Source organism: Tupaia chinensis, unplaced genomic scaffold, assembly GCF_000334495.1.
Source record: "Tupaia chinensis unplaced genomic scaffold, TupChi_1.0 Scaffold000045_1, whole genome shotgun sequence".
Classification (NCBI taxonomy): Eukaryota; Metazoa; Chordata; class Mammalia; order Scandentia; family Tupaiidae; genus Tupaia; species Tupaia belangeri.
The window spans coordinates 3,296,925-3,320,105 of record NW_006159501.1 but is presented as its reverse complement, the minus strand read 5'-3'; the positions used below and the strand labels follow the sequence as shown (position 1 = coordinate 3,320,105).

General features: G+C 37.5%; 1 protein-coding gene across 2 annotated transcripts in view; it reads left to right on the top strand.

The window, feature by feature from the left end:
- The window catches only part of DDX1 (DEAD-box helicase 1), a 42,885-nt gene extending 20,733 nt beyond the window's left edge, over positions 1 to 22,152 (top strand). For both annotated transcript variants that reach the window (XM_006140810.3, XM_027773432.1), the window contains 16 exons: positions 1,282 to 1,358; positions 1,478 to 1,592; positions 2,347 to 2,485; positions 4,724 to 4,784; positions 9,734 to 9,832; positions 10,709 to 10,798; positions 12,174 to 12,362; positions 13,068 to 13,119; positions 14,563 to 14,709; positions 17,225 to 17,316; positions 18,755 to 18,827; positions 18,998 to 19,070; positions 19,193 to 19,235; positions 19,953 to 20,048; positions 21,042 to 21,162; positions 21,816 to 22,152. In XM_006140810.3, coding sequence (XP_006140872.1) covers positions 1,282 to 1,358; positions 1,478 to 1,592; positions 2,347 to 2,485; positions 4,724 to 4,784; positions 9,734 to 9,832; positions 10,709 to 10,798; positions 12,174 to 12,362; positions 13,068 to 13,119; positions 14,563 to 14,709; positions 17,225 to 17,316; positions 18,755 to 18,827; positions 18,998 to 19,070; positions 19,193 to 19,235; positions 19,953 to 20,048; positions 21,042 to 21,162; positions 21,816 to 21,946 — 1,598 coding nt within the window. In that variant the 3' untranslated portion in view covers positions 21,947 to 22,152. The remainder of the gene's footprint in view (positions 1 to 1,281; positions 1,359 to 1,477; positions 1,593 to 2,346; positions 2,486 to 4,723; positions 4,785 to 9,733; positions 9,833 to 10,708; positions 10,799 to 12,173; positions 12,363 to 13,067; positions 13,120 to 14,562; positions 14,710 to 17,224; positions 17,317 to 18,754; positions 18,828 to 18,997; positions 19,071 to 19,192; positions 19,236 to 19,952; positions 20,049 to 21,041; positions 21,163 to 21,815) is intronic.
- The last annotated feature ends 1,029 nt before the right edge of the window (positions 22,153 to 23,181 follow it).

Here is a 23,181-nt window from a genome sequence, read left to right as displayed (position 1 = left end):
ACAGGGAACAGTAAATGTGAAGACTTTATATGAAAGTGTGCTTGACCTGTCAGAATTCCAGTGAGGGGGCCAGTGGGCCTGGAGTATACTGAGCATGGAGGAGGCTGGTAGAATATTAGATCAGTGATGTAGGAAAAGCCAGGCTATTTAGGGCCATGGAAGCCATTTTTATTTTTAGTGAGATAGAAGCCATTAGGGCCTCAAGTAGAGGATCGGTGTCCTCTGTCTAGTTTACCACAGTTCCCTTCTGGCCACTATGTTGAAAACAGATCAGAGATGATGGATGGAGGCAGTAGGTAAGGAGTTAGTTTGATGCTAGGATTCAGTGTGGAGACTTTACGTTTGAGATAATTATTATATAGTAAGTGGTGAAATCAGGTAAGTATTGGGTTATCGGAAAAGTCATAATGCATATTTGCATTAAAAAATAGAAAACTACATTAAAAAATAGGAAAATACATCATGACTTTTCTGACAACCCAGTAGTTCAGTGTGTAAAATCAGTTTGGGGAGAGGTCAGAACTGGAATTAGCTCTTTGGGATTCACCAGGCTTATAGATGATGTGTAAAGCCATAGATTGCCCAGGGAGTGAGGGCACATCAGGAAGAGCAGAGACCTGAGGCCTTGGTTCTTGTGGTGAGAAGTTGGCAAACTGAGGAAGTCTAGTAGAAGGGAATGAGGAGGAAAGCCAGGAGGAGAACCAGAGAGCATGCAGTCCTACGATTCAGGTGAAGAAAGTGTTTCAAGGACGAGGGGACAGTCAGATTGTGTCCAGTCTACTGAAGAGTCTAGTATAGAAAGATGAAGAGTGAGAATAACCTCTGGATTTGGCAAGTGGAGGGCATTAATGAGCCTGTCAGAAAGCTATTTGGGTGCCCCAGGGGGTAGGTGAGGAGAGCCTGACTGAGAGTTCAATAAAGAATGGGATAAAGGATGTAAACAGTGAAAATGGAAATCAGAGGGTCGTAACTACCAAAGGGAGAAGAAAATAGAAGATAAATGGAGGGAGAAGTAGATTTCAAGGGACGTTTGCTTGTGTTTCAGTGTGGGGTGTGTTTGTATGCTGTGGAAGGTCTGTTGGATGTGATCTGGTAGCCAGGGAATAGTTAAAAATGCAGAAGAGTCAAGGGGACAATTTCAGGAGTAAAGTGAAAAAGTAAGGAGGTTGGCCATAACACACTTTACACAAGAGTTTTTGGAAGATTTTGTAGTGTGAGCATACGGAAGTTCTTTTCTGATTATTACAATTTCTCTCTTTGTTTTTCCTTTCTCTTATTAAGGAAAAGATCTTGGTCTGGCATTTGAAATACCACAGCATGTGAAAAACCAAGCCTTCTTTCCTGCCTGTGTTCTGAAGGTAATGAAAAATCTAGTTATAGAAAATTTTCTGTGATTAAAAGCTACTTGACTTTCACTTTGTGCTAAGCAACTTGCTGTTATCCCAAGAATTTCATTTTTCTTCTTTATTCAATCTAGAATGCTGAACTAAAATTTAACTTCGGTGAAGAAGAATTTAAGTTTCCTCCAAAAGATGGTTTCGTTGCTGTTTCCAAGGCACTGGATAGTTACGTTGTCAAATCACAGCACTCAGGTCGGTATTGAATGTGAGAGCGGGAGGGTTCTATTGTAGAACAGGGCATTGGTTAAAACTCCAGTACGTGGGGCTTCTCGTGGTGAATTACAGAGACCTCCCTGACTGGGTTAGTCACATATCTTTATTAACATAATAAAATTGTTTCAAAATCTAATTAATAAATTCTGAGTATTTGGGCCCAGTTTAGGCATTTCAGGGATCCTAATCATGATGGTAATGATAGCTGATACTTACAGAAAATGCGCGTAATTACTAAATACCACTGGCACGCTGTTAAGTGCTTTTCAAGGAGTATGTAATCTTCATAACAACCCTATTCTGCAGCAGCATTCCCATTTTACAGAGAACCTGAGGAATAGGGTCTTGAAGTAATTTGCCCAAGGTCACAGAGCAAATAAGTGGTAAAAATGAATTTAGATCCACGCAGTCTGACTCTCAAGCTCACAGTCTTATCCATTGTACTGAGTATATATTTCAGTTATTTAAGGTAAGTACATTTCATAGCTCGTATATCATAAGATAGTTATATCATTTTTACAGACATATTAATCAGTCGTAATTGTTCTAAATAGGTTTAATTTCAAGAAGCCTTAGTTCATTTTAGGAGTTTATTTATTTAGTTTGACTATCTCTGATGCCTTTTGAGTTATTATTTAAAATGTTTATATTGGAATATTATGTTGATATTTTATAATTAATGGCATTCTGACACGCGATTTGAATGCACTCTTATCTTTTTCATCGCCCTAAGGGAGTGCACAGGTGTCACAAACAAAGTTTCTCCCCAACGCTCCAAAAGCACTCATCGTCGAACCTTCCCGGGAACTAGCTGAACAAACTTTGAATAACGTCAAGCAGTTTAAGAAATATATTGATAACCCTAAATTAAGGTAAATCTTCCTTTAGTTTAGTAATGCCTATTGTTTATAGTTTAAAGTGTTGTTGAGGAGGATAATTTAGAAAAGCACGGGGCAGAAATAGTGTGTATGCATGATACACATGTGTGAGTCTGTAAAGGTAATTCACTTTGATACATTTACTTGGTAGGTGATGAATTTGGTATTTGCAAAGTAAGAAGCAAATTGGGATTTTTTTTATTATGTCTTTTATAAGAAGAGTCATGGTTAGTCAAACAGTACTGGCTAAAAATTTTCGAAGGAAACATTTCACTCATCAGGTTAATTAGATTCATAGGAAATGAACTGCTTATAGGAAGTGTACTGCTCTGTTTCTAGCATGTTGGTAAATGTGGCGAAGTTGATTCTAGCCCTCCCTGCAGAGATGTTTTCTTCCATGTGGCTATTCGGGCTGATCCTGTCTAATCACAGGACTCTTTCTGTCCATGAAGGGAAACCATTCGTTGAGTGATCCTGTGGAAGGAACTTCTTGCTCAGAAGCAATTTCTTTTCATTTGAGGCAGGCCATTACCGTATAAGTAAACTGCTCTGTTAGTTGATTTGATACTTGATTTTTGTTAACTTAGCTGTTAATTACTATTTTTATTGAAAAATAATTCATTCACCATTAAACTTGTAATTTAAAAGTTCAAGAGACCAGCAGATGATGTAATGGTTACGTCACTGGACTCTCACATGACCAACTGCAGTTTGAGTCTTGGACCCAGATGCTTGAAACTCATGTCAGGCACATGTGCGTGTGTGCCCAAAATCCTGAGAGGAGAATGGAGGAGAAGGGATTGTCATGTGGTCATCTTCCCTGCGGGGTGACTTCTTGTTTTCTGTTGTTCTGTCTCTCTCTGTCTCTTTGGCGAGTGTACACACCCTATTCTCTCTCCAGAAAATAAAAATGTGGTTTGGGGCCAGCAGGTGGTCTGGAGGTTAAAGTGATAGATTTCCACAGAGCTGGTAACATGGTTCGATCCCCAGACCTGGCAGCTTGAAAATCATCCCAAGCGCATGTGCATGCATACGTGTTCCCAAGATCTTGAGAAGAGACTGGAGAAGGGATTGTGTGTGGCCATCCCCTCTGGGGGTGCGATTTCTCCCCCTCTCTCTCACTCTCTCCTTCTGTCTCTGGTGAGTGCACACAGCCTATAGAAACAACTAAGAAATAAATAAACCTTCCATCAAGTGTCTACCACTGACTCCACTTTATAAAGGTATGTAGTTCAGTGGTTTCTAATATTTTCACAAGGTACTGTAACATCACCACTGTTTAGTTTCAGAAGCTTTGAGTTTTTTGACATCTCAAAGGCCTTTTTAATGTCACTCTTATTTACAAGTTGAACAAACTCATTTAGGAATAAATTACATTAGGTAAAAGCATCCCTAATTCTGCCTGAGGACTGGTCCATGTTATTCATTCAGTGAATGCCCTCTGTGTGAAGTCTTAGGCTAGGGATCTAGGCTACAATCCTGAGAATTAGTCTTTGAGTTCAATGAATTAAGTGTAGGAGTAGGGATAGCCTAAAATGAATGTGATAAAGTGCACCATTTTACATTCCTTCTAGTACCATGTAGGTGTGCCAGTTTCTCCACATCCTCTCCAGTGCTCGCTGTCTTCGTGAGTAGACCCATCCTAGTGGTTTGAAGCAGTAACTTATTGTGGCTTTGATTTGCATTTCCCTAACAGCTGACAATATTAAACATCATTTCATGTGCTTCTTGTTGGCTACTTGTATCCTGTCTTTGGAAAAGTATCTGTTCAAATCTTTTGTCTTATTTTTCATGTGGGTTGTCTTTTTACTGTTATGTTGTAAGAGTTGCCTACATACATATTTTTTCCTCCTTTTTTCAGTTTTTGTTATAGGGCTGTGCATTTGCCAGAGAGAGACAGACAAAAAAAGAGAGAAAGTGAAAAGGCACCCCCCAGAGTAGGATGGCCATACCCCAGTCCCTTCTCCTCTTGGCATTTTGGGCACACATGCATCTGTGCCCTGCATGCTTTTCAAGCCACCGGGTCTAGGATTCGAACTGTGCAGTAGACCATATGGGATTCAGTCACCATAATCACCACACCACCTGCTGGCCCTATTTTTATCTATGTAATGCTATGTAGTAGATATATGCTCTGAAAATATGAGCAATCCTAATTTCCACCAAAAATAAATGGATACAATGTGAAGCAGACTGACCTTTCTAGGTTATCATTCTGATATTTTATTTCAGGGAACTTCTGATAATTGGAGGTGTTGCAGCACGGGATCAGCTCTCTGTTTTGGATAATGGGGTAAGTTGTACTTTTAATTTTTAAAAAGTAACATGAGTTGTCATTTGGCAGTATAGTTCTGTTTCATTTCAAGAAAAATTAAATGAAGCTGAAATTAGTACAAAGTCAAAAGCATTTGTTCAAAGACATCTAGAATATATATCCTTTCTTCTAGAAGTATACAGAACCACTCATGCAAAATTCCAGCATACGTGAATCTTTTTACCTTTGGACACTTGACAATTTCCTTCTAGTTTTCATGAATTAAGAGTCATTCTTTTTAGAGATCATTGAAACAGAAGAAATTGAAATTAAGAATAAAAATGGAAATGAATTAGATTGAAGAGGAGATTAAAAGTTTTTGCAATGACCCTTGGGAAGGATGAATAATGATAAACAGGTGATATTGGTTGAGTGAGAAAAGAGGAGATTCAGATATGTGTAAGGAGAAGTCTTAAGACTGTGTGGGACCAGCAGATGGCGGAATGGTTATGTCGCTGGACTCCCACATAGTCTACCATGTTTTGAGTTCTGGATCCAGCAACTTAAAAGTCACACTGGCTGCATGTGCGGTCAAGATTCCTGGAGGAGAGAAGAATGGATTGCAGCATGGCCATCCCCCTGAGGCGGGGAGTGATTTCTCACTTTCTGTTCTGTCTCTCTGACAAGTGCTCATACCCTATAACCAAAAAAAAAGAAAGAGAGAGAGAGAGAGAGACTGTGCTTAGGCATGCCGTTATGAATAACAAAGCTAAGCCTGTCTATTACTGGGGAAGAAATCCCTAACTACTCAATTCTATGAAAGCAAGACTTCATAAAGTATTTTAAATATATGAAATGGATTTCTCCTTAACAGTTTTTAAAAATATCCCTAAATATTTAATCACTGAATATAAAGCACCTAATACAGAATCACGGAAAGCAATTATGTCCTTCAAGTTTCATTGGTTTCTTTGTCAAACTAAATTTTATGTTGAATGGACTGTAGATTTGACCTTGTATTGCACACTGAGAGCTAGGTATCATATTACTGTACTTGTTCTAAGAATAAGTAAGTAATGCCATTCTAAAATGAGTAATATTTCTGTGATATATTTTTATTAATGTGATAAGTTTTATTTTAGAGGTCGTAAGAGATTTAATAGGTTTAGTCCTAATTTGGGTTACTCAAACCCAAACTCATCTTTCTCATAAGATACTAAGTTAGCTCAACTCCTATTTCACAACTACAGAACTTGAGGGAATTAAATCTACTTTAATTAAATCAGTCACAGCTCAAAATATAGTACTGACTGAAGCCAATGACAAAGTAAAGTCACTGTTACTCCATAGCTTTCTTGGCAGAATTTAAGTTATTCTGCTTCTTAGAGTATCTAATGTGTTCTCTTGCTGGCCTTTTTCCATCTTACATTTTCTACCTCTGTTATATTCAAGCAACTTCTAGCTCACCCTGAGCCCTGTGTTTTGTCTTACTCTAGTGCCGAAGTCAGCTTTGGAGTGAGAGACTAGAGCTATTTTAGTTTTCTTCTAATCTGCTAAAGTTGCAGTATTATGCAAATGTATTTCAAGCCTGTTGGAGGAGTTCTTGCTATTAAGCAAGCCATACAAATATTTCTCACAGGCTTTTCTAATCTAACTGATCTTTAAAAGAAAAAGAAAAAAACATTTGAAACCTTGTCTGCTTTCATGCCCACTTTACCTACTGACTTTGAGGAGAGAGGAAGCTCAGGCTTGGTCGGTTAGCATCCTGTGCTAGAGATGTGCACCCAAAACCAGCGTGGTCTCTCGTCACTGCCGTGTACAGCACCCGTCATGGTGCTTGGCGCATAGCAAATTATTAAAACATTGAAAAGATGTTTATCTCTTCAGATTGTCTCATCTGGTTTGAACTTGATGTCAGTGCCTATCAATAAAGAAGAGCAGGGCAGATGGGGCCCATGGTAACCCATGATTTGTGGGGCTGGCCACGTGGGAAAGTTCCGGGTTCATGTGGACCTCCCTGAGTATGCTGGGCACGCACATGCCCATGGTCCAAAGCTGGCTGAAGCTGGGTGAATTGTGGCATTGACACCCTGTTGGGATGCTATCTTCTTATTTCTCTTGCTTACGGAAGAAATAAAGAAATAAACTTTGTAAAAAAGAGAAAAAAGAGATGAAATAATAGCTTCATGGGTTTTTTGTTGTTGTTGTTGTTGTTTTTTCCTAATGGGAATATAAATGCCTCACACTGAATCAAACTAAAAGTTTGGACCAGCTGGCAAAATAGTGGCTAAAGCAGCTAGATCCCACATGGCCGACTATGCACTTGAGTCCCCGATCCAGTAACTTGGAAAACACACTGAGTGCATGTGCAGGTGCCTCCAAAACCCTGATGGGGTGCTTTCTCGCTTTCTCTTTCTGTCTTGGGCAAGTGCACATGCCCTCTAGCAAATTTTTTTAAGTTCATTTGTTTACCACAGTTCTGTTTTTCCGAAGGATGAGGGATTGAAGTAATGGGATTAGAGGGATAACTTGGTTAGGAGAAGGCTGTTTTCAGTTTAAGGTGAGGATGAGGTATAAAAAAGAATAGAAGTGTTCTTAATTTTTTTTGCCTTTTGATAAAGAATAGAAATTTATTTAAACATTATTTGGAAATTCATGATAGAGCACACGCAAGTAAGGGGGAGAGGAAGGAGAAGAAATGGGAGAAGGGAGAGAGGAGACTCCTTCATGGTGCCTAGTCATGCTATGATGCCCTGTCTCTAGTCCTCCAGCCTTTCAGGTTCTGGGCAATTACACCTGTGTCTCAGGCCAGCCTGTCTGGAAATTGGAACTGTAGTCGCCGTGTGGCTTCTAGCACTGTAGTCCGACATACAACTGCCTGTGCCAAGAATAAAATGTCGAATTGTCTAATTTATTGAATGATTTTATATAATGCTTTATTTATGCTCACGTGCATACATCCATTTACAGACTTTTAAGACCCAGAAGGAAAAAAGGAAGAGAAGGGATTGTGGCGTGGCCATCCTCCCTTGGGGGGGTGAGGTGATTTCTCACTTTCCCTCTTTCTGTCTCTGTCTCCACTCAACTTTCCACAGTGAGTGCATGTGCTCTAATGGCAAAAAAAAAAAAAAAAAAAAAATCTTAAAGAACAGAAGCAAAAATAAAAACTAACCTTTATTGATTGCTTTCTGGAAATGGGCCAGGCACTGTGCTAAATATATAATATTTTCCTATTCATTTTTCACAATAGCTTTCTTCAGATGGTATACTTTCCATTTTTACATAACAGGAAGAGGGCTTGTATTAAATATCAAGTGACTTGCCCAATATCTTACAACTCACAAGTAGAGCTTTACTCCAAAGTCACTTTACATATGGACTTGACCACAATATGTGTATGGAAGAATGGAGAGTGTCATTAATTATACTGGCAATAGGGTTTATTATATTAGGATGTCAAAAAAGTCATGACACAGTTTTGCCTAGAAAGCCTTATAGGGGCTAAGAGGTGGCATGACGTGGTGGTTAAGGGTGCTGAACTCCCACATGGCTGACCGCGGTTTGAGTCTCGGACCAGCCTGGCAGCTTGCTTTTTCACTTTCCCTGTCTCTCTCACTCTGTCCCTCTCTGGTCAAATTAGAAAAATATATAAATAGTAAAGTTAAATAAAATAAAAAAAAAAAAACAAAAAAAAAAAAAAAAAAAAAAAAAACCTTAAAAAAAATATGTCAGGACTTTTCCAACAACCCATTACTATTCTTTTTTTTTTTAAGAGAGATTTTTGCTGTAGGACTCGTGAGCTTACCAAAGAGACAGAAAGCAAGAAATCACCCCCTGAGGGATGGCTGCACTGCAGTCCCTTTTCCTCTTTTCTCCTCTTGGGATTTTGGGCATGCACACACACATGCCCAATGTGAGTTTTAAGCTGCCGGGTCTGGAACTCAAACTGCAGTCAACTATGTGAGAACCCAGCGATGTAACCATTACACCATCTGCTGGTCCTCCTCATTACTATTCTCTATTGTGTACAGTTGAAATTTTTATAATGAGTATTACATAAACTTGCTCTTATTGAATTACATGTTTTATCATGTTGGGGCTCTAAAGTTTGAATCCCAAACGTGGGTACTTACTTACTGGCTGTATAATCTAAGTGTTTGTGACTTTAATATTCTAAACTTAAGTTCCCTCATTTAAAATACAGGAGTAATAATTGGGCCGGCCTTGTAGCACAGGGGTTAGACACTGCATAGAGGAAGCGGAGGGTTTGAGCCCTGGTCCCACTGTGGGTGCCCACACACATTCTCTTTCTTTCTTCCTCTTGCTCTCACTTCAATGCTTGTGCCCTCTGGCATAAAAAATGTCAGTAATAAAAAGTAAATACAAGAATAATAAAAATATTCACCTTAGTGGTAACATGAAATGAAACCTCCATGTTTCAAATGTTTAACATAATGCCTGTTCATTATAAGCACTTGACAAATAATTACTGTTTCCTGGACAGGCTGATCATCATTATTAACTGTAATCACATGGCACACTGGGCATCAAGTGTTTTCTGTATCCTCTCTCTCAATTCTCACAGCCGTCTTGTAAAGCAGAAGAAATGAAAAAGTTGATATGAGAAGAGATTAAAAAAGTCAAGGTCACACAACTGAGTAATGGTGAAACGGGGATTTGAGGACTGGCTTAATTTCACAATTACTATAAATTCGTCTGATTTTTACTTGGAAGATAGAAATTTGATGTTTTAAACTATATATAACTGTTAAGGTTGTCAAAATCAATTGTCAGAGTCTTTAATTTCAAGTCAAATGCAATTTTAATTGGATGGCCTTATCTCTAGCTCCATTTTTATAAATTTAGAGTTGATCATGATCACTGAAACATGCATGTTTTTATTACAAGCAAACAGCTATTGGTTGCTTTTTCATGGTAACATAACAGTTTGGTTTTCATTAGTTGCTGCTGCTTTTGCTATTTTTCAGGTCGACATAGTTGTAGGCACTCCAGGAAGACTAGATGATTTGGTGTCGACTGGAAAGCTGAACTTATCTCAAGTTAGATTCCTGGTCCTGGATGAAGCTGTATGTTGAAATATAGTCATGCTTTAAAAAACGTTTCTTTATTTTTTGAAATAAAATATCTAAAATTAAAAAAATACAGTTCTATCATGATCCCACTACCTAGAGATAATCCTTGTTAGCAGTTTGCTATATTTTCACACTCATTTTATATATATATGTGTGTGTGTGTGTGTGTATATATATATATATATTAAAAAATATGCACACACACATGCATGTACATATACATATAATTTTACACAGCTGTAATCAAGTTTTGAGGAATCTAGGAAATAAATGTTAATGTGAGATCATAAATATTTCACGTCATGTTTTATAAATAATTTTTAAAAGCTGTCTAATGGTTTATCATAAAGTACTTCAGAGCTTATTTAACCACTCTTGTTACTAGATATGTAGGTGGGTTTTCTTTTCACTCCAAATAGCCATCTTTGTATTTTACACATTAGTGTTTATTTCTTTATGTCAGAGTTACAAAATGTGAACCATTTAGAAGGACATAAATGTGTTTGAAGCTCTTATGACATACTTCCAAATTATTTTCAAGGTGGCTCAAAGTAATTTCTTAGCACTGAGAGTTTCTTATTTTCCATCCTAAAATCATAGACTTAAGGATCTGTGCTAGAAGCTATTAACCCTCGTATTCCTAGAATATTTGAGAAAGGTTTGGGGTGGTTTATTGTTGTTTTTTCATATTTTAGTCACGAGGAACGTAAAGTGGAATTTAGAACTTGTCTTGAAATGCAAGTAGAAAGTCATCTTTGTGAACATATCGAGATATGTGTGTGTATAATCTCCTTATTTTATATTTGATCTAGAATAAAGTTCTCAGTACCGATTAATTAAACACTTAGTTTTCCTTTGCTTCTTCTGCAGGATGGACTTCTTTCTCAAGGCTATTCTGACTTTATAAATAGGATGCACAGTCAGATTCCTCAGATTACCTCTGATGGGAAGAGACTTCAGGTATAAAATAACTAGTGCATTTTAAAATAAATGGAGGTAATTGTTATGTGTTCATACTTATGAGCATGGTCAGAGGTTTTCATCTCAGTGTCTTTTAATTACTATATAAAAATTTTTCTTTGTTTACTAGACTAAATATGATACACACAAAGGTAATAGTCCTAACAGCTGCTTTTAGACATAAAGAAAAGGAAACTCAGGCAAGCCTGTGGTACGGTGGTTAAGGCATTGGACCCTACAAGCCCGACTCTGTGTGCAGTTCAAGGGCCAGCCTCGTGGCTTGAAAAAACATGCAGGAGGGCCAGCAGGTGTCATAAAGGTACTGGGGGTCAGCAGATTGCATAGTGGTTGAGGTGCCTGACTCCTACCTGGCCAACCACAGTTCAGGTTCCAGACCTGGCTGCTTAAAAATCACACCAGGCTTGTGTGCATGTGTACCCAAAATCCTAAGAGAATTGAGGAGAAGGGATTATGACATAGCCATACCCCTGGGGGATGATTTCTCCCTTCCTCACTCGGTGTCTGTCCCTCATGGAGAATGATTTTTCACTTTCTCTCTGTCTCTCTCCAGAGAGTACATGTACCCTCTATCAAATTAAAAATAAAAAGCAAAGAGGGGCCAGCCAAGTGGGGTATTGATTAAGGAAGCTGGATCCCACATGGCTGGCTGCATGGTCTGAGCCCTGGACTTGATGGGCTGCAAAACATGCTGGGCATGTGTGAACGTGTCTGTTCCCAGAATCCCAAGAAGAGAATGGTGGAGAAAGGATTGCAGTATGCCCTCCTTCCTGGTGGCAGGGAGGTGATTTCTCACTTTCTCTTCTCTATCTATGGTGAGCACATGTACACTATAGCAAAAATTTCATTAAAAATTTTTTTAAAAAAAGCAAAGAAAGAAATTTAAGGAAATCACTGACATGTTACAAAGATGATAAAAAAGTTTGTTTTTAATTTCACAGCACTTAGAGCTTACACTCCAGATTGTTGGTATAGTTTGCTGTTTAAAAGAAGAGTAACTTAGAACCAGCAGTTAGCTTAACGACTGTGTCACTGGACTCCTATGTGGTCAAGCGTGGTTCAAGTCCTGGACCCAGTGGCTTGAACTCATGCCGTGCGCGTGTGTGTGTGCCCAAGATCCTGAGGGGAGAATGGAAGAGAAGAGATTGCGGTGTGGCCATCCCCCCTGGGGAGTGATTTCTCGCTTTCTGTCTCTCTGTCTCTCTCAGTCTTTCTGGGAAGCGCATGCGCCCTATAGTGAAAACCTCTCCAAAGAAAAAGAAGAGAAAGGAAAAGTAATTTCAGCTATTGAGAAAAGTGTTTTTATTTTGTTATTATAAAATAAGACGTATTGAAATTTGGATTTTTTTATTCTTAGGTGATTGTTTGCTCTGCTACTTTACATTCTTTTGATGTAAAGAAGCTGTCTGAAAAGATAATGCATTTTCCCACATGGGTTGATTTAAAAGGAGAAGATTCCGTTCCAGATACCGTGCACCATGTTGTTGTCCCAGTGAACCCCAAAACTGACAAACTCTGGGAAAGGCTTGGAAAAAACCACATCCGGGTACGCCCTTTATATTATTACCATGTGTAGAATAAAGCACCGCATGAGCTAACTCGGCCTCGAGGTCTTGGCTCTTTGTGATGCTCAGTGCAGGTGCGGACTCTACCAAGGAAAAGCGAAGCTCAGTACAGTGACCGTGAGAGTTTATGTCTTTAAAAAGGCTCTACTTGATGGGCTTCATTTTTTACTTCTTTCTCTTTATAAAATTATTTTTGTGACCAGCTTCTTTGATGAAATTTCATGCATAAGATTACTTATATATGATTTCAGATGTTGTAATTACCATGTTTAGTCGTAATTAATAAGAACCCTCATCTTTGTCCTCTGAATATGATCAAACATGAACAAGACATAGATTTCCTGTGGCCACCTTGTCACTGTTATTAGATTTACCTTTATATAATGATATGTTTATTACAGCTATACAATATTCCAGAAAGTACATTCACATTTTTATTATTCCATTTAAAATTGATTGCCTTATTGCTTCCTGGCCTTTTGGCTAAGATCAAGTGTAAAATTGATTGCCTGAATCCTTTAGTTAATGAAGGGCTTTTCTGAATCTGGAGAATGGCTTTGTCTACAGTTTAGACGACATGTCAGTAATGCAGTATAAAGATTTCTTACAGTCTCTTTAAGAAGATGACACCTGTCTGAATCATTACTTCACCATTCCCCACTCAGTTTATCACTTGTTTTTGACAGACCGATGACGTACATGCAAAAGACAACACGAGACCTGGTGCTAACAGCCCAGGTAAGTTAAACAAATTTAATAAAAAGCGTTGACAGATTTTTGGAAATGAATCATTTCACCTTATTTATTGAACCTACGCCCTGTCCTCATGAATGATGTGACATGACCCACAAAATTGAAAATAAAAGCAACACAATAACTAGAAATGAGTGTAAAACTAGTCAATTTAGAGGAATATTAGTCACTGAATTTAGATATTAGTGTCCTGGCATGTAAATTACAAATACTTTGGATTGTAAAATTTTCATTGATTTAGGAAAGCAGCAGATTTTTCTGAAGGTAGATTTTATAATTGCTTTGAATTCCAGAAGAAATGTCATGTAGGTTCTTCAAATTGGGAACCAAGAAAGATAAATGTCTTTAACTACAACTTTGTGCAAAGTACAGAAATGATCTTGAAATAGTTGTTTATTTTTCTTTGTTTGTTTTAAAATACTCATAACAAGGTTCGCCATTTTAACAACTCTTTAGTGTAATAGGTATATTTGTGTGGTGGTGTTACTATCAATCATCTCAAAACTTTTCACCCTCTCAGGCTAAGACTTCATACCCATGAAATGTTTGTTAATTTTTAGAAAGCCTAACATTAAATCTTGAGTTAGTGAAGGTATTTATGCGGAGCTGAGAGAGTTTGTTAGATACATAGTGTTCTGAAGATGTTCAAAGGTACATCGTGATATAAGAATGGTACTTTGAGAGCTCAAAAGGATAAGTCTTAACCCCATAAAGCTGCATGTCTGATGTCAGATGTCTCAGGGATCCTTGGCAAGGGTCAGGCAGCATTTTCTCCATGGTTAAATTCACTGGTAGGTTCCTGACATGTCTCTCCAAGGTAAATGATCTCATATTAGATATTTGAGGAGCAATGACTATAGCATAGCTTCATGCTGAAAAACAGAGGTCTGGAGAATGATGGGTAAGAAACTCCTAACTAGGTTTGGCGTTAGAATTCCTATTCCATAGAGTGAAGTATGAACTTTCTGGTGTTCAAATTGATTTAGAAAGTACAACAGTTATTTTTAAAGAAGAGCTCAAATAGTAAATTTGAATAGTAAATTTATTGAGCATTTAAGAAAGCAATGGAAGACAGAATGTGACTGGCTCTTTCTGAGAGATGAAAACGAAGTGTTGGTGTGGGTGTGTATTCCCGCTAACGGGTGGCACGTAGGTGTGTTCCCTCGTAAGAGTTATGGTTATAGGTATTTGTATACCCCATAAAGGAGCCTAAAAATCATTAACAAAAACAAAAATAAATTAATGAATGGAGTCTGACCCATTAACTCAGTATTTCACCCTATTTTATTACTTCTTATCATAATAGTTGAACTAAAGCAAATTATTTTAGGAGAGGTAAGTAATAAGTCTATAACTGTAATTACGTGTGTTGCTAATGATTTCTAATTGCAATTTTGTTATTGTTTTGCTGTTGTTGCGGTCTTCAAGAGATGTGGTCTGAAGCTATTAAAATCTTGAAGGGGGAGTATGCTGTCCGGGCAATCAAAGAACACAAGATGGATCAAGCCATCATCTTCTGTAGAACCAAAATTGACTGCGATAACTTAGAGCAGTACTTTATGCAACAAGGAGGAGGTGATGTTTCCTTACTTGACATAAATCATGTTTATTTCCTAATTTAGTAAATTACTCGTCTTTGGTTGACATTGTCTAGAATGTATGCATAGGATTTAAAGCAATAATGGCACATCATGAGTATCTGTGCTTATCCAGTAGTTTTCCATATGGTAAGCCCCAGGAAAAACAATGAGAATTTTCCACATAGGTACATGTTTATTACATAAACATGAGTCACAGCATCTAAGGCCCTTGCATCATTTATGAGAAGGGAAAGTTATTTATTAACTTCGATATTAAAATTTAAGAGTATAATCACTAAAACAATAGAATGTATACCTTTTAAACCAATAAGTGGGGTAAAGGGAATAAGGAAAGAATTCTAATCTACACAAGGCTTAGAAAATAGAAAACAAATTTTGAGAAAAATAACAGAAAATTACAGAAAAAAGCTCCAGCCGTGGTGGCACTGGTGTGGGGTGCTGCTGAGCAATGCTGTAGCCATGTGAGAAGTGCAGGTTCAGATCGTGAGTTGACTTGAGCACATGGGGTATGTCCCGTGATTCTGGCTGGCTAGGAGGGCTGTTGGAAGTGAGACCATGTGACGAGAATCCATCAGAGGTTCCTGTCTCTGCCCCTCCTTCCTCCCTACCCCTCATGAAAGAAGTAAGTCAAATAAACTTAAAGAAAAAGAACTTACAGAGTAAGATAAATGGTAGAAGAATCTGAATATAGTGGCCCAGCCTTGACAGCACAGGTGCTAGCATACCTAGCTGCTATGCTGGAAGCCACATGTTCCAACCTGGGTTCAAATCCTCTGTTCACCTGAAACTCACTGGGTACATACACCCAAGATCATGACTAGCTGGAGGGCTTGGGGAAGGGGAATTGTGACATGAAAGTCTCTATCTCTGTCTCCCCTCTATTGTGTGCACATGTAGACAGCTCACACTGTCTCGTGAAAGCAGAACAAATACTAAGTATCAGTGACCTGAGATCTCTGTTAAGCTGCATAGTTAGGCTGCATGTTATCTAGGTCAATGCTTTTTTACAAGGATCATATCTAAATCTGAGGACATAGAAAGATTAAAAGCAAAAGAAATGAAAAACTGTATATTGGGTTATTGGAAAAGTCATGATGCCTTTTTGTGTAGGAAAACATAGAAAAATACATCATGACTCTTCTGATGACCCAGTATGTCAGCCAAGATATTAGCCAAAGAAAAGTTTGTCTAACCATAATAATAAGAGATGCAGTAGAATTATGATAAAATATGACTAGAAATAAAGAGGATCCCAATGTATTGGGTCATAGGAAAAGTTATGGCATAATTTTCTGTTTTTCTGTGTAAAAATGTGTCATGACTTTTCAGATGACCCCATAATAGAATATTCAGTTTGTGGTGAAGATAAGAGACAGACAGAAAGTGAGAAATTACACACATATACCCCCCAAGGGCGATGGCCATGCCACAGTCCTTTTTCTGTTCTGTAAGTGTACTTTGTAGGGCTGATAGTAATGTTCTGTACCTCTATGGGATTTTGTCGAAGCTCAGCAGATGTATATTTAAGCTTGTTTATATTTCCTTGGATGCAACTTTTACCTCAAAAGAAAAAAACTGAACAAATACTGACTTCTAGTTACTGTCATACTTGCTGAACCTTGAACCGCATGCTGATGTCTGCAGTTTACAATGAAATATATAAAAAATGTAAAGGTGATTTAATAGAAGGAAAGAGGGATGGTTAAATGTGCAATAAAACAAATACAGTAAAATGTTCATGGTAAAAGTAACATATCTATCAAAATGTATATATTTTTTTGAATCCTCAAGTATACTTTATTGAACTTTGCTACGTAAGTGGCATAATTGTTATTCTGAGCTGTCTCTTAGTGATGTCTGTAGGTTCAATTCTATTCCAAAAGGCTGCCCTTCCTCTGATCAGAACTGAACTTTTCTATATTACTACGCTTACTTGAGGAGTAGGTAGGAGTTGACTGCCTTATACCTGCCTCTAAACTAGCTCCTCTCCATCCTTCCATTTTACTGCTTCTACTCCGCAGTGGCCAAGAAGTCACATAGCTTGAGTTGCTAAGAACACCTTGGAAGAGTGTAGGCTTATGGGTATAGCCTTATAGAAAGGGCGTGAACTTCATGATGTTTGTTTGGATTCTTTCAAGAATGATCTTTTTAACCTACTTTTTGGCTCTTAGTTTTATTTATGTAGGACATGAGATTCCTGGTGTACACAGTGTTTTTAGCTAACACAGCTTTATCTACACCTTCTGCAGATGGGGGAAGGGGGACTTAAGGTGTCCTTAAAAGCAGATCAATTTTAATGCTTTATGGAGTTCATTTTAATGACATCTTTCCTGGGACAGAAATTGTGTTAACCATGGTTTATGGCAAGTTGAAATATAGATTTTCATAGAATTATATGGTGCTGTTGTAGTCTGGGTTTTATTGGCTTTTTGCCATAGCCTCAGGCATAGCATTTTCCAAGGTTAAATGTTCAATGTGCTTTTCACTAGGACCTGATAAAAAAGGACACCAGTTCTCATGTGTTTGTCTTCATGGTGACAGAAAACCCCATGAGAGAAAGCAAAACTTGGAAAGATTTAAGGTACTGATATTTAGTTGACTATATTTCTTTAGTACCTAGGAGGGGAATTATATCTAGTTTTAATCAGTTTAAAGTAATATTATTAAAGCAATTCTTGTCCTAGAAATTCCAAAATATTTCCACCCTAACTAATAGATCTTTTTTATGGCAGGAATTAGTCATCTTGACACTTAGACAGTAAATTACACGTTCGCTCTCAGCACAACAGTACTGCAATAATTTTCAGCTTAAAAAAAGTTTTAGTGAAATTCTTTCAGGTAGATATTTTTAGAAGTATCATTGGATATTTATTTATTTATTTATTTTGAGAGAGAGAGAGATTTCTGCTATAGGACATATGTGCTTGCCAGACAGGCAGAAAGTGAAAAATCACCCTTGGGAGGATGATCACAATCCCTTCTCCTCCATTCTCCTCTCGGATTTTGGGCATGCACACCATGAGCACAGTGTGAGTTTCAAGCCGCCGTCTGGGACTCGAACCATGGTTGACCACATGGGAGTCCAGCTCCTTCACCACCATGCCACCTGCTGGTCCCAGTATCACTGGATACTTCTAGATTAATTTAAGCCAGGAATCAGAATATGGTTTTGTAGAACTGAATATATTGATATTATGTGGACTTACCTTCCCAGCTGTGTGCTCAGAGCACATGAATGGGTTATATAACTCTTGACGTAGGTGGGTCAGGCTCGCGCCTCTTAAAAACTGACGGTCAGTAACCTCTACTACAGATAGTCCCATCCAGCATAGAGTACACATGCATTTCCTCGGACCCATAGTATGATCCATGCTGGGCTTTGTAATTGGCATAGAATGTTACAAATATCCCATTGCCTCATTTTACTATATTTGCCACCTTCCTTTTTCTTGGGCATTGGATGAAAAGTCCCCTTGCCCTTCCTTGCTCTTCCAATCTCCAGTTTTCCTATGTCATGGGGCACAAATGACATCCAGAGGCCAATTTGTATTTCCTTAGTGAGCACTAGACCCCACTTCCTATACCTTCCTCTTTAGGATTTGACCTGTTGTTACAAAAAGTATAACCTTAAGGTAAAATATCTAATATTCTCAGTTTATTTAATATAAGAATAAAAAGAATGCTTATATTTATGATTTTATTTATTTTATCCTTCTCTTGAATTTCTAAAGATAGTTCTAAGATTAAGGATTCCTAATGATAAAGCCATCGTTATTTCTACGGTTTAATATCTTTAATGTAAGAAAAAAATGAATGAAATCAGTCATGATTTACTCACTTTACATGTAATCTTTTAGCAGATCCTAACATAAACTTCAAGACCTGGCCAGTAAATTATGAGTGACTGGGTCTCTGATCTGATAGTAACACTTTAAGTATTAGAGGTCTCACTTAGTGGAACAATACTGTTTGTTTGTTCACATAAACTAACAAATTTCTTTCTTCTCTATTCTCTTTAGAAAGGAGATGTAAGATTCTTGATTTGCACTGATGTAGCTGCTAGAGGAATTGATATCCATGGTGTTCCCTATGGTAAAAGAAATCTTTCATATCTAAAGTTTGAATTTTATGGAATCTAAACTAAAGCCATCTAATATGTTTGAAAAATTAAAAACTAACTGCAATTGGTAATAATTGTTTTTATTTACAGTTTGAAAAATTAAAAACTAACTGCAATTGGTAATAATTGTTTTTATTTACAGTTATAAATGTCACCCTGCCTGATGAAAAGCAAAACTATGTACATCGAATTGGCAGAGTAGGAAGAGCTGAAAGGTACTGCTGTAATTATCTCCCGCTTTTAAGCTTGTGCCCCAGGAATAAAGTTTAACAAAGACTTTATAAGTCCCTGGGTTTAAGGAATAAAGCCTAATAATGAATCTTTTGAAATCCTTCAGGATGGGTCTAGCCATTTCCCTGGTGGCAACAGAAAAAGAGAAGGTAATCTCTCCAGTGCTCTCACATTCGTCGTGCATGTTGAGATTTTAGATGGAGAAATTAAAGCAGTTTGACTTTTTCATTTGAATTGAATTCAGTTGCATGTGAAATATAAATGAACTTTTTTATGTCATCTTTTTATCAATATTCATTGACTAGAAAAATAGGATGAAGTTTAAAAAGGAAAAATGCAAAATATTATTTTTTTCTAATAGCCTTAATGTATTCATATTCACCAAAAAATATGTAAGTATCAGAGGATACTTTTTATTGGGAGAAAGAGGTGACTTATTTTGATAAATTACAGCTTATAGAATAGTTGCAGTTATAAGGAGCTTCCATATATTGCCTGAATTCTCCAGTTTTCTATTTTTTCCTATTTGCTTTGTTATTCTCTCAGAGAAAACGTTTGAAATTCATTTTTGAATTTAATGTGGACATGGTATTCTCCACTATTAATTTTTCATCCTTGTTTTATTCTAGAATTCCTTTCTGTAACTACTATTCATTTTAGAAGAGCTTCCAGATTGTTCTCAAAAAGAGCTTGAGAAGATCTATTTAATGAGCTTCCAAATAGTAGTAGTAATTGAATGACACATTATACCTACACCCTATTTTTCTAGTGCCTTAAGAACAGAAAATATGAAAAAACAAATTTAGAATAAGATGCTTACCATGTTTCTGTCTCTATACATGTTAGTATTTTTCTCTTTAATTTAGGTTTGGTATCATGTATGTAGCAACCGTGGAAAAGGTTGCTATAACACAAGACTCAAGGAAGATGGTGGCTGTACCATATGGTACAATGAGATGCAGGTAAGACTCACAAAAAGCTTATTAAAAATTGGTAAGGGGGACCAGTGGGTGGTGTAATGGCTACATCTCTGGACTCCCATGTAGTTGACTGTGGTTCGAGTCCCAGACCCGGTGACTTAAACTCACACCAGGTGCATGTGTGTGCATGCCCAGGATCCCAAGTGGAGATTGGAGGAGAAGGGATTGTGGCGTGGCCATCCCCCTGGGGAGTTATTTCTTGCTTTCTGTCTCTCTGTCTTTCTGGCAAGCACATGCACCCTTTAGCAAAAACCTCTCAAAAAAAAAAAAAATTGATAAAATAGGGGCCAGCTGATGGCATAGTGGTTAAGGCGCTAGACTCCCACATGTGTGATCATGGTATGGTTCCCCGACCTGGCGGCTTTGAAAATCATGCTGGGCATAGGGCTGTGTGCCTAAAATCCTGAACGGAGAATGGAGAAGGGATTGCATTTCCTTTTCACTGTCTTTCACTCTCTGGTGAGCACATTAGCCCTATGGTGAAAACCTGTTTTAGGGGCCAGCAGGTGGTGTGGTGGTTAAAGACGCTGGACTCCCACAGGGCTGATCTCAGTTCAAGTCTCAGACCTTTCAGCTTACTTTCCTCTCTTTCTCTCTCTCTGTCTCTCTATCTCTCTCTCTCTGGTCAAATTAAAATAAATAAATAAATAAAGTTAAATAAAATAATTCTTTTTTAAAAAAAAAATAAGAGAAAACCTGTTTTAAAAAAATTGGAAAAATAGACTGCATTTAGCTATAAAAGTTATGTTTCAACTTTTATTTGCTTGTCAATTATGAGGGTAAGTAGAGAGTAAGTGGTTTTAATGCTAGCTGAAATTGTAAATCGTAACTTGTGAGTTCATCTCCTCAGAAGTCTAATTTCTGTTTATACTAAGCATTCTGTCCTCTTCAGTTTTATTTAATGCTAAAATGCAACTCTTGTCCAAATGAAACTTTTATTTGGAAACGCCTTAATTTCCTCTTCCTTTTTCTTAGTTACTATCTGAGATAGAAGAACACCTGAACTGTACCATTTCTCAGGTTGAGCCAGATATAAAGGTACCTGTGGATGAATTTGATGGGAAAGTTACCTATGGTCAAAAAAGGGCTATTGGTGGTAAGCTTCAAATTATTTTAAATGTTATTCCAATGTGAATGTGCCCGTTTTGAACTTCACCTAAATAGAGCAATTCCATTTCATTATGCTGAGTGGGTCAATAGCATGTTCATCTGTGTCTCCTTATTTCTCGCTCAGCACTCTGCATCCCTGTCTTGTACGTTTGTACTGTGTGGTCTGTACATGAGCGAAAGACAGTGTCGTAGCGCTTTCTCTTAGTGTTGACATTGTAGGAGTAGTTGAACATTTTATGAAATTATTAGGAAATGAGTATACTAGGTGATTTTGAACAAGGAGTCAGCGGCCTTTGACATAATTCAAGCAGGTACCTTGCATAATATTCTTGTTGTCTGAGATGCCCTATGTTAACCTTGTCCCTGAGATTTTTCAATGTTTAGGTTAAGCTGGTGGTTTCTAAACCAAGGAAGGAGTCAGCAGGGATGTTGGGACAGCTATTAGTGAGGCCTATCATGTTTTAATATTGAAATCGATCTCACATTTTTAAAACTCAGAGTTTTGGAGGTAACTTGCCGAGTAGAAAGTTTTTATTTTGCTAGCAGCCATGTGTGTAGTATAATTGAGCTGAAGTATTGCTGACAAGTTATGTCAAGCATGTCACTTACATTACTTTGTAATTTCTGTGTGTGATGCAGGTGGAAACTATAAAGGCCATGTGGATATTTTGGCACCTACCGTTCAAGAGTTGGCTGCCCTTGAAAAGGAGGCACAGACATCTTTCCTGCATCTTGGCTACCTTCCTAACCAGCTGTTCAGAACCTTCTGAATTTCACATATACTGAATAAGATTTGAGTAAAAAAAAATATGTAGTCTTAAAACTCTAAAATAGTTGTACTGCTTCCAAGCAGCAGTATTTATAGTAACTTAAGCTATTAATGCGAACTCTTGCATGTCAAGAAACATTAGTCGTAGGAATTCCTCATAAAATGGTAGCCTAATGAAAATAAATTTGACAACTATATTTCCATGAAGCTTGTGTCTTATTTGAAAGTTATGTTGATATTTACTTTTTCTTTTTAAAAACTATTACAGATGTATGAAGTAAAGTTTATGGATATATGAATTTGGCAGGAGGCCTATGTAAACTAGTCAATATTCTGAACACAGGATTTTTCACAGGGAGTGGTCCTAAATGGAGATGATTTTCAGGTGATTACGCTTGTTTAGCTGTGTGTTAAAGCCGGAGAACTGAGACATGAAATGGGAATGGATGACTCCAAGGTAGGAGCACTGCTTGGTGGTTTGGAAACTGGGAGGTGTTTAGGGACTTAGAAAAGGCCCTTTGTCTAAGGATTGCTCACTGATGTGGTTATGGTGACAGTGAAGAAGTAGCTCTGAAAAATTACCTTTTTTAAGAACCTTTTTTTCTAGATGATAAATACTCACAAGCCTAATCTGCCGTCCCCCTAAGTCTTATAATCAAATGTCAACTTAATTCTTTGGAATATATTTCCTTAAACCCTGACACTTGCCTAAAATACTAGAAGGAAAAAGGAAATTTTTAAAACTTACAACTGAATTGTTATTTTGTGCTTTTTTGAGTCTAGTTTATAAAGTAGTTTCTTGGCAAAAATTATTCTTGCCTTAGAATTTCCTTAACAGCGCGGACTAATATAATTTCTTAGATGTTATTTTCAAACACTTTAACATGGAAATTATTTCTTCAGGTAAATCTTTGAACGAGACCCAGTATATAAACAGATAAAAGCTCTAGTGGGACCATTACCCTAACTCTAGTATGTACACATGGAGGTCAGAGTTCGCATGAAGGAGTCATGAGGATGCTGTTTTCTCACTGATCTCTCCAGACCACTTCCTTTGGAGGACTCTTAGACCTACCGTAACGAATGTCCAATCTGTACGATGACAGTTCTTTGCAGTGTTCATGTACATGAAGTTTTACTTGATGTAATAGCAAAAAAAAGACTGATTTTCAGACCACTTAAAGATCAGAGCTGAAAGAGACCTTCCCGATTATCTGGTTCCTGGCCTTAGTTTGT